Raw genomic sequence first — 13423 nt, forward strand, 5'->3', positions numbered from 1 at the left:
TTTGCGGGAAACTTATACAAATTGGCACAGTGATAGAGGACAGCCTGAACTATCACCATAGCAAATTTGGAGTCTCCAACTCATTCCCTCTAGCGCCACCAGCTGTCCAAAGTTTCACTCATGTTTATGCTAATAACTTTTGAACCACAAGGGCTAGAAACAAAATTCTTCTTTCCTCTGATTCCTGAGCTCACGACGATTCGACTGCACCCTATGACGTCATTTTCCGTCATAATAGTTTTCCCGCCATTTTGAATTTTCCGAAAAACCTACTTTTCCGAACTCCTCCTAGGCCGTTGCTCCGAATTTCACGAAAAATTAACCAGATCATCTCCAGACCATGACGACAAAAAGTTATGGAATTCAAGTTGATTCGAATTACCGTTCTCGAATACCGCGCAAATAAATTTTACGTAGCGCTTGCAAAAACAGACGTAAGGCCGTATCTCCACAACGCTTTATCGGATTCAGACCAAACTTGGTACATGTCATCATAAGCATGACCTGAGGCTACATGCAGCGTTTCGGCGCAGCGCCACCTACTGGTCCGGAGATATGAAGAATTTATATTTTTGCTTATAACTTCTGAACGGTTTGTCCAAAAATCACAAAAGTGGTCTCGTTAGATTCAGGGCGTCGTGCTGAGTTGACTGATATCCAATTTTCCCATATCGGCCATTTTGGCCGTCGGCCATTTTGAATTATGTGCTAAAATGCTGTATTTTATGAACGCATGAACGTATCGTTACGAAACTCAGTATGGGTCATCAGTACAAGGCCTTGAAGGTACTCAAAAGATTTCAAGACAGCGCCACCTTTTGGTCAAAAGTTATAATGAAATTTCCAAAAATGCTAATAACTTTTAAATAAATTTGCCTATAGTAATGACACTGATCTCAATAGATTCCTTGGGTTATGCTGAAAACATAGATACCAATTTTGCCGTAGTCAGTCAAACTTCCTGTCCGCCATCTTTATTTTCTTTTAAAACCTACTTTTTCGAACTCCTCTTAATCCGAAGGTCCGATTTTCACCAAAATCGGATCGTGTCATCTCCAGACCGTGCCGAGTAAAAGTTATGGATTTCGTGTCGATAGATAAAACCGTTTTCGTATACCGCAGATGCAAAGTTTAGGCATGATGCCAAAATGACTATTCAGGCTTTATATCTGCAATGCCTTGACATATTGACACCAAACTTTGTATGTGTCATTGTCACTTCACTCTGACCACATCACATCAGTTTCGTAACTGCGCCACCTATTGGTCGAAAGTGATAATCATATTTTTAGTTAATGTATGTGATTTTTCAACCATTTTGCCAAAATTCATCTTTAAATGTCTTCAATTGCTCCTAGCTGCAGTTGGTCTCACACTCCCAGCCACTTTGGCATGTCTTGTCGTCTTGCTTGCGCTTGGCCCCGGTGATTGCTGCTTGCAGCTATATTTAGGGGCCAAGCACTGAAGGTGCGGGCACCTATTGTATCTGTTCCCGTTCTTATTCTTCTTTTTCTTTTTCTTTTTTTTCTTTTTCTTCCGACTGGGCGTCTATGGCAGCCTATAGAACCGTTTGCGGGAAACTTATACAAATTGGCACAGTGATAGAGGACAGCCTGAACTATCACCATAGCAAATTTGGAGTCTCCAACTCATTCCCTCTAGCGCCACCAGCTGTCCAAAGTTTCACTCATGTTTATGCTAATAACTTTTGAACCACAAGGGCTAGAAACAACATTCTTTTTTCCTCTGATTCCTGAGCTCACGACGATTCGACTGCACCCTATGACGTCATTTTCCGTCATAATAGTTTTCCCGCCATTTAGAATTTTCCGAAAAACCTACTTTTTCGAACTCCTCCTAGGCCGTTGCTCCGAATTTCACGAAAAATGAACCAGATCATCTCCAGACTATGACGACCAAAAGTTATGGAATTCAAGTTGATTCGAATTACCGTTCTCGAATACCGCGCAAATAAATTTTACGTAGCGCTTGCAAAAACAGACGTAAGGCCGTATCTCCACAACGCTTTATCGGATTCAGACCAAATTTGGTACATGTCGTCACAAGCATGACCTGAGGTTACTTGCTGCGTTTCGGCGCAGCGCCACCTACTGGTCCGGAGATATGAATAATTTATGTTTTTGCTTATAACTTCTGACCCAGCAAACAATATGACGTTGTGACGACGTCACGTGCTGGTCATTTTTAGTCACGCTTACGTTAGCATATGACGTCGCCACAACCGTCAAAGTGAAACACCAAAAGAGGTCGCTACGACGTCGCCAACCGACGTCGTGACAACGTCTTCAGGACGTAAGTTAAACGTTATTTAATTTTGGTCGCCGATTCGTCTTTTGGATGACGTTGCTGTGACGTACCCAGTACGTAGCCAGTACGTTGCGACAACGTTATTAAGGTCGCCGATTGGTCATTTGATGACTTTTTCATATATTCATATATATTCATTCTGCAGTGGATTTATTGACATCCATTTATACTAGCATTTACCTACTGTCACAGCAACATCTATAATTGTGGTTCTTGTTCAGAACTTCAGAAGTTTGTTGTTTCAACTAGCATTACTGTTCAAATCTTGACATTTTACTCAAACAATTGAATTGGTAAAAACATGTTTAAACATTCACTAATGTAAACACATGTTAAAAAAACATTGTAGAATAATTGAAAGAACTGAAGTGTATTTGCAGATTTTATTTAACAGAATTTAACAGACACTATAATAACAAATGGGGAAAAAATGACAACTATACATTAAAGCCCAAAAAAAAAAAACACTATGCAAAAACTTTAAAAAGGTCTTCATCTGAATCTTAATCTGTGTCACTGAATTGCTGGTTATTCTCTTGTGGGACCGCCACTTCTGGGACTGACTGCACCTAGAGAAACAATTTAAATAAATTCAGTGAACAGACCTTCAAGATTTAATGTCAACCAAGGAAGTAAGTGTTAACCATTTTGTAAGAGTAACTATACCAAGTAACTAGGGATTGGCCGATACCAGTATCGGGCCCGATGCTTGGCTTAAGTACTCGTACTTGTGAAAACAGGCCCAATACTACAAGACGATACTTCCACCACATTTAAAAGCGTTATGCTGTGCAACGTATAGTTGTTTTCTTTAAGTGCCAGAGGGGGAATAGTAGCCTACTGTACAACAAATATAGATATATAGGAAACAGAAGTATTGCTCAACAATTTAACGATTGGAACAACAAAACGAACTGGTAAGTCTGATTCACGTAACTGTTTCAATATGGACGTAGCTGTATCCAGCATTATGCATAGACTTTTGCGTTAGTGAGAACGGCAATCTACTTTCTCTTTCATGGTATGAAATGTGATGTAGCCTATGTATATTTTGTTAAAAAACAGTGACAGAACAGCTAAAATTGTGTACTGATTACAATAACATGATCTTAACTGAAATATTTCATTATCCCTCTTCGAATAAATTCACTTCAGACATTCTCATTTTACAAAAAAATGTCTGCAATGTAGAGTACAAATGCAAACACAAACATACACCCCATACATTGGCTTTTCACAAACGTGTTTCTGTCTTTCTAGTTAGGGAAGGAGACAAACTATAATAAATATATAAATTATACATTCTTGATGTTCTTTTGAATGTTGGAGCATTTACCTTTCTAGATTTGAATTGGTTGAAATTGGTTGATCAACATCTAAGGAGATCAAATTTTAGCTTGATGAGTGACATTTGGCACAGTTATTAAAAGTACTTGTATCGGTAAACTGTATATATCGGCAAGTACAAAAAATGAAATACTAAATACTGCTACTCATTCCAGAAAGTGGTATCGGCCCATCCCTACAAGTAAGAGTCAATTGCCACAGTCCTTTAAGTGAAATGCTCACAAGAAGTGTATATTTGTACCTGTAGTTTACTGTGGGCTGGCGCATGTTTTAAAACATTTGTGACGAGTTCCTCCACAGCTTTGTCCTGTAGTCCGGACCGACTCAGCATGATAGCCCCTGTTGTGTAGAATAAAAAAATAGAAATGTTTTGTAAATTTTTTGTGTAATTACAATATGTTTTACAAAACAAGTGGTGGACTCATTTGAAATATAAATTAAATGAAGCAGAAGGGCATTTAATATTTATATTGTCTTTTAGATTTGAAAATAGCAAGCTATATTTTGAAACATGAACCAATTGTAAAGCAGAAACTGTTTAGACAAGCATAAATGCATTTGTGTTGTTGAACATCCACACAATTATTACCAAAAGTAACACTTATATTAAACTCACGTTTGATAACCTGGTACACTGCTGTATGCAGCAACGTTTTTTTCCCCTTCTTCCCGTGAAGGCTGTAGTTCTTCCAGACACTGCTAGAAGCTACAGCCCTCATGATACGCCTTGTAGCTTCTCCCGGGTTGGCTCCACCAATCAGACAGAGATGGTGTGTCTACACAGAGGTAATACAGAAAATTTTAAATCAGTAATGCGGTAAATATTCAGCTCTACATAAAACATAGCTTTATGTTTAAACCATTACCCACCAATCTCTTCTTGTAGTCCGGAAGCTCTTTCAGTTTTGCCTCTAAGACAGCAAGTTCTTCCAAAGACTGGGCCACATCAATTTCTATTGGGGTCTCCGGACCCTGGCTGGCCCCTCCAGTCTGGTTTAACCGGAGGAGGATCTCCTGGATGTTTTTTGCCATCACATCCTGGCAGGTCAACATTGCCTTAAAGGGCACCTATTATGGAATTTTGAAATTTACCTTTCATGTAGTGTGTAACATAGATCTAAGTGAACAAAAACATCCTGCAAAGTTTGAAATATGAAAGTGCACCGTATATAAAGTTATTGTCTTTCAAAAGTGAGAGTCGACTCTGAGTCATTTTTATGAATCGTTAGAAGACCGAAGCTTTTTCTCTGACTAGATGACGTCAACTTGTCAAGTTATTTGAATACGATACGCCCACTTATTGCGCTCCAAGGCCAGGGAAAATATAATGGCGACGAGACGCTGTGTTCTGAAGTTCTCAAAAGCAAACTTTTTTCATCTGCCCAAGGAGGAGCATTTGAAGACTAAGTGGCTACAATTCATATATACCACAGAAGTATAGTCCGAGCCTTGAGCTTTGCTCGCGTCATTTTGAAGACGATTGCTTTTTAAATGCAATCAAACTTGGATTCGCGAGCCGGCTGATATTGAAGGAAGGTTCAGTTCCAAGTGTTTGCATCAGCTTCCTCCTCCGTATCACAACCTGTAAGTGTTATTAATAATTTTTGCTTTTATATTTTATGTAGCATGCTTAATAATTATTTTGTTTGTTGTGTAAGCACCGTTTAGCTTCTAGGTCTTCAATGACAATTGTATTGAGATATGTGAAGTGTTTGTCGTTGTTTTCGGAGTTGTCTAAAGAATAGAGTAATACCTCGTAGTAACGTAACTGCATTTTTTTTTTTTTTTGTAAAAACGTTATGTTTATGCATCGGGCTAATGCAAACAAAGACTGATTGTGCTTTTACAATATGAACTCTGGGCTATGCTCGCTAACATAACATTAAATTCTTTATCTTATTTTTCGTTTTTTACTACAAACTATAAAGCAGTGGACTATAATCATTATTATAATAAAATTTAATTGATAAAAGCATCATTGCACTCCGTGTTAAAAATAAGTATTATCTCTGTAAACACTGCTGGGTCATCTGACCAATCAACGCAGATTAGCGTCGCGCAAAGGAGGGGTTTGAAAAACGAGTCGTTGAACGAATCATTTGGGAGTCCGTGAGCAAATCAGGTAAAAATAAATGCATATTATACGAAAACAAAAGTGTTTTTTGTCATTGCATGCATGTAAAACTGTTGTTGGGGACTCCCACAACAACATTAGGAACATTTTAAATGTCATAATAGGTGCCCTTTAAGTGTCTCTGTTTCAGAAACACAAAATGTTTCAAATACATTAAAATGAAGGTCAGAAACGTGCAAAGATAACACATTGCAGTTATTACATTACTGAAATTTACCCACAATAAAAATGAACATACCTTGTATTACTGTAACCGTTTGGGTTAAGGCGGAGATAGAGTCTGACACACTTGAGGAGCAGCTAACAGGTTCTGTGTGCACATATGCAATACAAAATGCAAGCGATTAAACAACACTTAGTTTAAATCAAGCATGTTATAAAACAAGAACTACCAAAGTTCAAATCACCAGGCTACATTTATTGTGTGTCACCATGTTGATAACTGTAACACTTACAAATAAACAAGATTTTCAAAGTCATTAAACCAACAATAAAAATATAATCATACCATCAGGCATCTCAGGCTGAATAGGACTAACTGGATCAAGGTCTGTGTAAATAAATAAAAAATGTCAACATAAGGTATATTTTAATATAGATCCGCACAACGTGACAAAGCTTATGCAACAATTGTTAACTTACTATTCCTAGTGTTTGTCTGTGGAAAGATGCAGATGGGAGGTGGAGGGTGTGTTGGTCCTGCAGAAGATTTCCGTGTAAGTGGCACCTCTGGTGGTCCATGGGACAAATCTAGATGATACATATTACCAAGATACACAAGAGACATGGTAGCCAATTGATATGTTTCTGTAAAGGTGTAAGTTAGGGGATTGTCAAGTTCTAAAAACAGAATAGTTTACAGTCCCCCAATAACAATATTTGTATATTAAATTTAATACTATCACTTTTTTAAAAACATGCTTACCTGAAAAACACTGTCAATCTTCACTGAAATCAGAAATCACCGAAATCTGCTATCACCGAAAGCTGCAATGGAAGAAGAAAATAGATGTGAGTTTAATAGTTTTCCACACCACTATTGTGTGAATACAACATTTCCTGACAAAAACAGGGTTTCTAGGAATTGGGAAGGGAGAAAAACAATATATAATAAATAATACAAAACAACAATTAAATAATAAAGCTGAAATAGGCTACTCTATTTACCAGGATAATGAAAAAAATTACCACAGTAAGAGACTACAGCAGTAAATTTATATCTCATGCCTGGGTGAATAGTATTCGCTGAGTTTTGTTTCAGTTTAGACGTGCTCCAAAAAAAAGTTCAGGGAGATGGAGAGCCAGACCGCACACCTTGTTTATTTCCTTTATTTTACAAAAGCACAAAAGATTTATTTCGATTGTAAGTGGACACATAAAAAGAAGACATTTAACAGTTTATTTTTTCATATTTCTTAAGTCTGTATGACCAAAAATGACGGAGTATAACTAAGTCTATTTTGCTGCTATGTGAAAAAAATCGAGCAAAACGCGCCGGCGACCCCAAAAGCCATTTTAAACTACATTTGAAACAGAGATCTTGGTTAAAATGTACATTTCGGAAAATACTTAAGAGAATGTGTGGGATCCTTATGGTGGGTTGTATTTACACTTACCTGTGTTTCGTCATGAAGGAATGGTGTAGGCTATTTCTTCTTTCTTCGATTCTAGATTTAAACCAGCAGCGGAAGCTCTTCTTTTGTGGATATGGGGAGGCTGCAAGCGTTTGAGAGTTGCATATACTGCCCCCTACTGCACCGAAGTGAAATTGTTGAAATCTGTATGACTTGAATGAGTCTTAAGTGAGACACTACAGGTGAATAGGGTAACATTTTTAAATAATAATATATATATATATATATATATATATATATATATATATATATATATATATATATATATATATATATAATTAAGTTATAGTTTCACTTTTTGAATGGAATTACTGATATAAATCAACTTTTTGATGATATTCTAATTATATGACCAGCACCTGTATAAAACATCTGAAAACAAAATTCTTCTATTAAAATGTATCTGCTTAAAGTCAAGAAATGACGTGGCTAAGACGTGGTGAGGAGGTTAGAAAATGATTGGTCATCAGCTGGTCTGTAGACAACGTTGTGGGAAGGTAAGGAAGCGACCAAGCGCTGTGGTCACGAGACTACCTTCTGATGACGTTGCCACAACGTAGCGGCGTAGTCTTTTGGTGACGCGACGAACCCACGACCAATACTGACGTCACTTTTGGTCGCCGTTACGTCACGTGTTTGCTGGGGAACGGTTTGTCCAAAAATCACAAAAGTGGTCTCGTTAGATTCAGGGCGTCGTGCTGAGTTGACTGATATTCAATTTTCCCATATCGGCCATTTTGGCTGTCGGCCATTTTGAATTATGTGCTAAAATGCTGTATTTTATGAACGCATGAACGTATCGTTACGAAACTCAGTATGGGTCATCAGTACAACGCCCTAAAAGTACTCAAAAATTTATGAGACAGCGCCACCTTTTGGTCAAAAGTTATAATGAAATTTCCAAAAATGCTAATAACTTTTGAATAAATTTGCCTATAGTAATGACACTGATCTCAATAGATTCCTTGGGTTATGCTGAAAACATAGATACCAATTTTGCCATAGTCAATCAAAGTTCCTGTCCGCCATCTTTATTTTCTTTTAAAACCTACTTTTTCGAACTCCTCCTAGACCGAACGTCCGATTTTCACCAAAATCGGATCGTGTCATCTCCAGACTGTGCCGAGTAAAAGTTATGGATTTCGTGTCGATAGACAAAACCGTTTTCGTATACCGCAGTGGCAAAGTTGAGGCATGATGCCAAAATGACTATTCAGGCTTTATATCTGCAATGCCTTGACATATTGACACCAAACTTTGTATGTGTCATTGTCACTTCACTCTGACCACATCACATCAGTTTCGTAACTGCGCCACCTATTGGTCGAAAGTGATAATCATATTTTTAGTTATTGTATGTGATTTTTCTCTCCCAGCCACTTTGGCATGTCTTGTCGTCTTGCTTGCGCTTGGCCCCGGTGATTGCTGCTTGCAGCTATATTTATTAGGGGCCAAGCACTGAAAGTGCGGAGGCACCTATTGTTTTTGTTGGCGTTCTTATTATTATTAGGGGCCAAGCACTGAAGGTGCGGGCACCTATTGTATCTGTTCCCGTTCTTATTCTTCTTTTTCTTTTTTTTCTTTTTCTTTTTCTTCCGACTGGGCGTCTATGGCAGCCTATAGAACCGTTTGCGGGAAACTTATGAAAATTGGCACAGTGATAGAGGACAGCCTGAACTATCACCATAGCAAATTTGGAGTCTCCGACTCATTCCCTCTAGCGCCACCAGCTGTCCAAAGTTTCACTCATGTTTATGCTAATAACTTTTGAACCACAAGGGCTAGAAACAAAATTCTTTTTTCCTCTGATTCCTGAGCTCACGACGATTCGACTGCACCCTATGACGTCATTTTCCGTCATAATAGTTTTCCCGCCATTTTGAATTTTCCAAAAAACCTACTTTTTCGAACTCCTCCTAGGCCGTTGATCCGAATTTCACGAAAAATGAACCAGATCATCTCCAGACCTTGACGACCAAAAGTTATGGAATTCAAGTTTATTCGAATTACCGTTCTCGAATACCGCGCAAATAAATTTTACGTAGCGCTTGCGAAAACAGACGTAAGGCCGTATCTCCACAACGCTTTGTTGGATTCAGACCAAATTTGGTACATGTCATCACAAGCATGACCTGAGGCTACATGCTGCGTTTCGGCGCAGCGCCACCTACTGGTCCGGAGATATGAAGAATTTATGTTTTTGCTTATAACTTCTGAACGGTTTGTCCAAAAATCACAAAAGTGGTCTCGTTAGATTCAGGGCGTCGTGTTGAGTTGACTGATATCCAATTTTCCCATATCGGCCATTTTGGCTGTCGGCCATTTTGAATTATGTGCTAAAATGCTGTATTTTATGAACGCATGAACGTATCGTTACGAAACTCAGTATGGGTCATCAGTACAACGCCCTAAAGGTACTCAAAAATGTATGAGACAGCGCCACCTTTTGGTCAAAAGTTATAATGAAATTTCCAAAAATGCTAATAACTTTTGAATATATTTGCCTATAGTAATGACACTGATCTCAATAGATTCCTTGGGTTATGCTGAAAACATAGATACCAATTTTGCCATAGTCAGCCAAACTTCCTGTCCGCCATCTTTATTTTCTTTTAAAACCTACTTTTTCGAACTCCTCCTAGACCGAACGTCCGATTTTCACCAAAATTGGATCGTGTCATCTCCAGACCGTGCCGAGTAAAAGTTATGGATTTCGTGTCGATAGACGAAACCGTTTTCGTATACCGCAGTGGCAAAGTTGAGTCATGATGCCAAAATGACTATTCAGGCTTTATATCTGCAATGCCTTGACATATTGACACCAAACTTTGTATGTGTCATTGTCACTTCACTCTGACCACATCACATCAGTTTCGTAACTGCGCCACCTATTGGTCGAAAGTGATAATCATATTTTTAGTTATTGTATGTGATTTTTCAACCATTTTGCCAAAATTCATCTTCAAATGTCTTTAATTGCTCCTTGCTGCAGTGGGTCTCACACTCCCAGCCACTTTGGCATGTCTTGTCGTCTTGCTTGCGCTTGGCCCCGGTGATTGCTGCTTGCAGCTATATTTCTTCTTTTTCTTCTTTTTCTTCCGACTGGGCGTCTATGGCAGCCTATAGAACCGTTTGCGGGAAACTTATACAAATTGGCACAGTGATAGAAGACAGCCTGAACTATCACCATAGCAAATTTGGAGTCTCCAACTCATTCCCTCTAGCGCCACCAGCTGTCCAAAGTTTCACTCATGTTTATGCTAATAACTTTTGAACCACAAGGGCTAGAAACAAAATTCTTTTTTCCTCTGATTCCTGAGCTCATGACGATTCGACTGCACCCTATGACGTCATTTTCCGTCATAATAGTTTTCCCGCCATTTTGAATTTTCCGAAAAAACTACTTTTTCGAACTCCTCCTAGGCCGTTGCTCCGAATTTCACGAAAAATGAACCAGATCATCTCCAGACCTTGACAACCAAAAGTTATGGAATTCAAGTTGATTCGAATTACCGTTCTCGAATACCGCGCAAATAAATTTTACGTAGCGCTTGCAAAAACAGACGTAAGGCCGTATCTCCACAACGCTTTATCGGATTCAGACCAAATTTGGTACATGTCATCACAAGCATGACTTGAGGCTACATGCTGCGTTTCGGCGCAGCGCCACCTACTGGTCCAGAGATATGAAGAATTTATTTTTTTGCTTATAACTTCTGAACGGTTTGTCCAAAAATCACAAAAATGGTCTCGTTAGATTCAGGGCGTCGTGCTGAGTTGACTGATATCCAATTTTCCCATATCGGCCATTTTGGCTGTCGGCCATTTTGAATTATGTGCTAAAATGCTGTATTTTATGAACGCATGAACGTATCGTTACGAAACTCAGTATGAGTCATCAGTACAACTCCCTAAAGGTACTCAAAAATTTATGAGACAGCGCCACCTTTTGGTCAAAAGTTATAATGAAATTTCCAAAAATGCTAATAACTTTTGAATAAATTTGCCTATAGTAATGACACTGGTCTCAATAGATTCCTTGGGTTATGCTGAAAACATAGATACCAATTTTGCCATAGTCAGCCAAACTTCCTGTCCGCCATCTTTATTTTCTTTTAAAACCTACTTTTTCGAACTCCTCCTAGACCGAACGTCCGATTTTCACCAAAATCGGATCGTGTCATCTCCAGACTGTGCCGAGTAAAAGTTATGGATTTCGTGTCGATAGACAAAACCGTTTTCGTATACCGCAGTGGCAAAGTTGAGGCATGATGCCAAAATGAATATTCAGGCTTTATATCTGCAATGCCTTGACATATTGACACCAAACTTTGTAAGTGTCATTGTCACTTCACTCTGACCACATCACATCAGTTTCGTAATTGCACCACCTATTGGTCGAAAGTGATAATCATATTTTTAGTTATTGTATGTGATTTTCAACCATTTTGCCAAAATTCATCTTCAAATGTCTTTAATTGCTCCTTGCTGCAGTTTGTCTCACACTTTCAGCCATGTAGGCATATCTCGTCGTCTGCTTTTGCGCTTGGCCCCGTAATGGCTGCTTGCAGCTATATTTAGGGGCCAAGCACTGAAGGTGCGGGCACCTATTGTATCTGTTCCCGTTCTTATTAGGGGCCAAGCACTGAAGGTGCGGGCACCTATTGTATCTGTTCCCGTACCAAAAATAATTCTTCTTCTTCTTCCGCTCTGGGAGTCTATGGCAGCCCATAGAACCGATCGCGGGAAAGTTGTAATGGTTTGACATTCGGATAGAGGACAGTCCCAACATTAAATACACCAATTTTGGTGTGTCTAAGTCATTCCCTCTAGCGCCACCAACTGTCCAAAGTTTCACTCATGTTTATTCTAATAACTTTTGAACCACAAGGGCTAGAAACAAAATTATTTTTTCCTCTGATTCCTGACCTCGTGACGATTCGATTGCACCCAATGACGTCATTTTGCGCCATGAAAAGTTTTCCGCCATTTTGAATTTTCAGAAAAAGCTACTTTTTCGAACTCCTCCTAGGCCGTTGCTCCAATTTCCATGAAAATTTAATCAGATCATCTACAGACCATGCCGACAAAAAGTTATGGAATTCAAGTTGATTCGCTTAGCAATTTTCGAAAAAACCCACAAACAAATTTTACGTAGCGCTTGCGAAAACAGACGTAAGGCTGTATCTCCGCAACGCTTAATCGTATTCAAACCAAACTTCCTACATGTCATCACAAGCGTGACCTGAGGCTACATGCTCCGTTTCGGCGCAGCGCCACCTACTGGTCCGGAGATATGAAAAAAGGCTATTTTTGCTTATAACTTCTGAACGGTTTGTCCAAAAATCATAAAAGTGGTCTCGATAGATTCAGGGCGTCATTTTGAGTTGACTGATATCCAATTTGTCCATATCGGCCATTTTGGCTGTCGGCCATTTTGAATTATGTGCTAAAATGCTGTATTTTATGAATGCATGAACGTATCGTTACGAAACTCAGTATGGGTCATCAGTACAACGCCCTAAAGGTACTCAAAAGATTATGAGACAGCGCCACCTTTTGGTCAAAAGTTATAATGAAATTTCCAAAAATGCTAATAACTTTTGAATAAATTTGCCTATAGTAATGACACTGATCTCAATAGATTCCTTGGGTTATGCTGAAAACATAGATACCAATTTTGGTGTAGTCAGTCAAACTTCCTGTCCGCCATCTTTATTTTCTTTTAAAACCTACTTTTTCGAACTCCTCCTAGACCGAACGTCCGATTTTCACCAAAATCGGATCGTGTCATCTCCAGACGGTGCCGAGTAAAAGTTATGGATTTCGTGTCGATAGACGAAACCGTTTTTGTATACCGCAGTGGCAAAATTGAGGCATGATGCCAAAATGACTATTCAGGCTTTATATATGCAATGCCTCGACATATTGACACCAAACTTTGTATGTGTCATTGTCACTTCACTCTGACCACATCACA

General features: G+C 38.8%; 1 protein-coding gene across 1 annotated transcript; it reads right to left on the minus strand.

Moving 5' to 3' along the window:
* Positions 1 to 2763: 2763 nt before the first annotated feature.
* Positions 2764 to 4992, minus strand: LOC307011541 (uncharacterized protein). The gene is made up of 4 exons (XM_079637326.1): positions 4546 to 4992; positions 4292 to 4451; positions 3917 to 4014; positions 2764 to 2897 (listed from the first exon to the last, which is right to left on the minus strand). Exons 1-4 carry the CDS (start codon positions 4726 to 4728, stop codon positions 2832 to 2834), a joined length of 507 nt encoding a protein of 168 aa, XP_079493452.1. The 5' UTR covers positions 4729 to 4992; the 3' UTR covers positions 2764 to 2831.
* Positions 4993 to 13423: the final 8431 nt, after the last annotated feature.

This window comes from Phoxinus phoxinus, assembly GCF_949152265.1.
Source record: "Phoxinus phoxinus genome assembly, chromosome: 15".
Lineage (NCBI taxonomy): Eukaryota > Metazoa > Chordata > Actinopteri > Cypriniformes > Leuciscidae > Phoxinus > Phoxinus phoxinus.

Coding starts and splice junctions, on each gene's coding strand:
- LOC307011541 (XM_079637326.1), bottom strand. CDS start 4,728: ATGTTGACCTGCCAGGATGTGATGGCAAAAAACATCCAGGAGATCCTC. Junction 4,452..4,545: donor CGGACTACAAGAAGAGATTG/GTGGGTAATGGT, acceptor ACCTCTGTGTAG/ACACACCATCTCTGTCTGAT. Junction 2,898..3,916: donor CAGCCCACAGTAAACTACAG/GTACAAATATAC, acceptor TTGTTTCTCTAG/GTGCAGTCAGTCCCAGAAGT.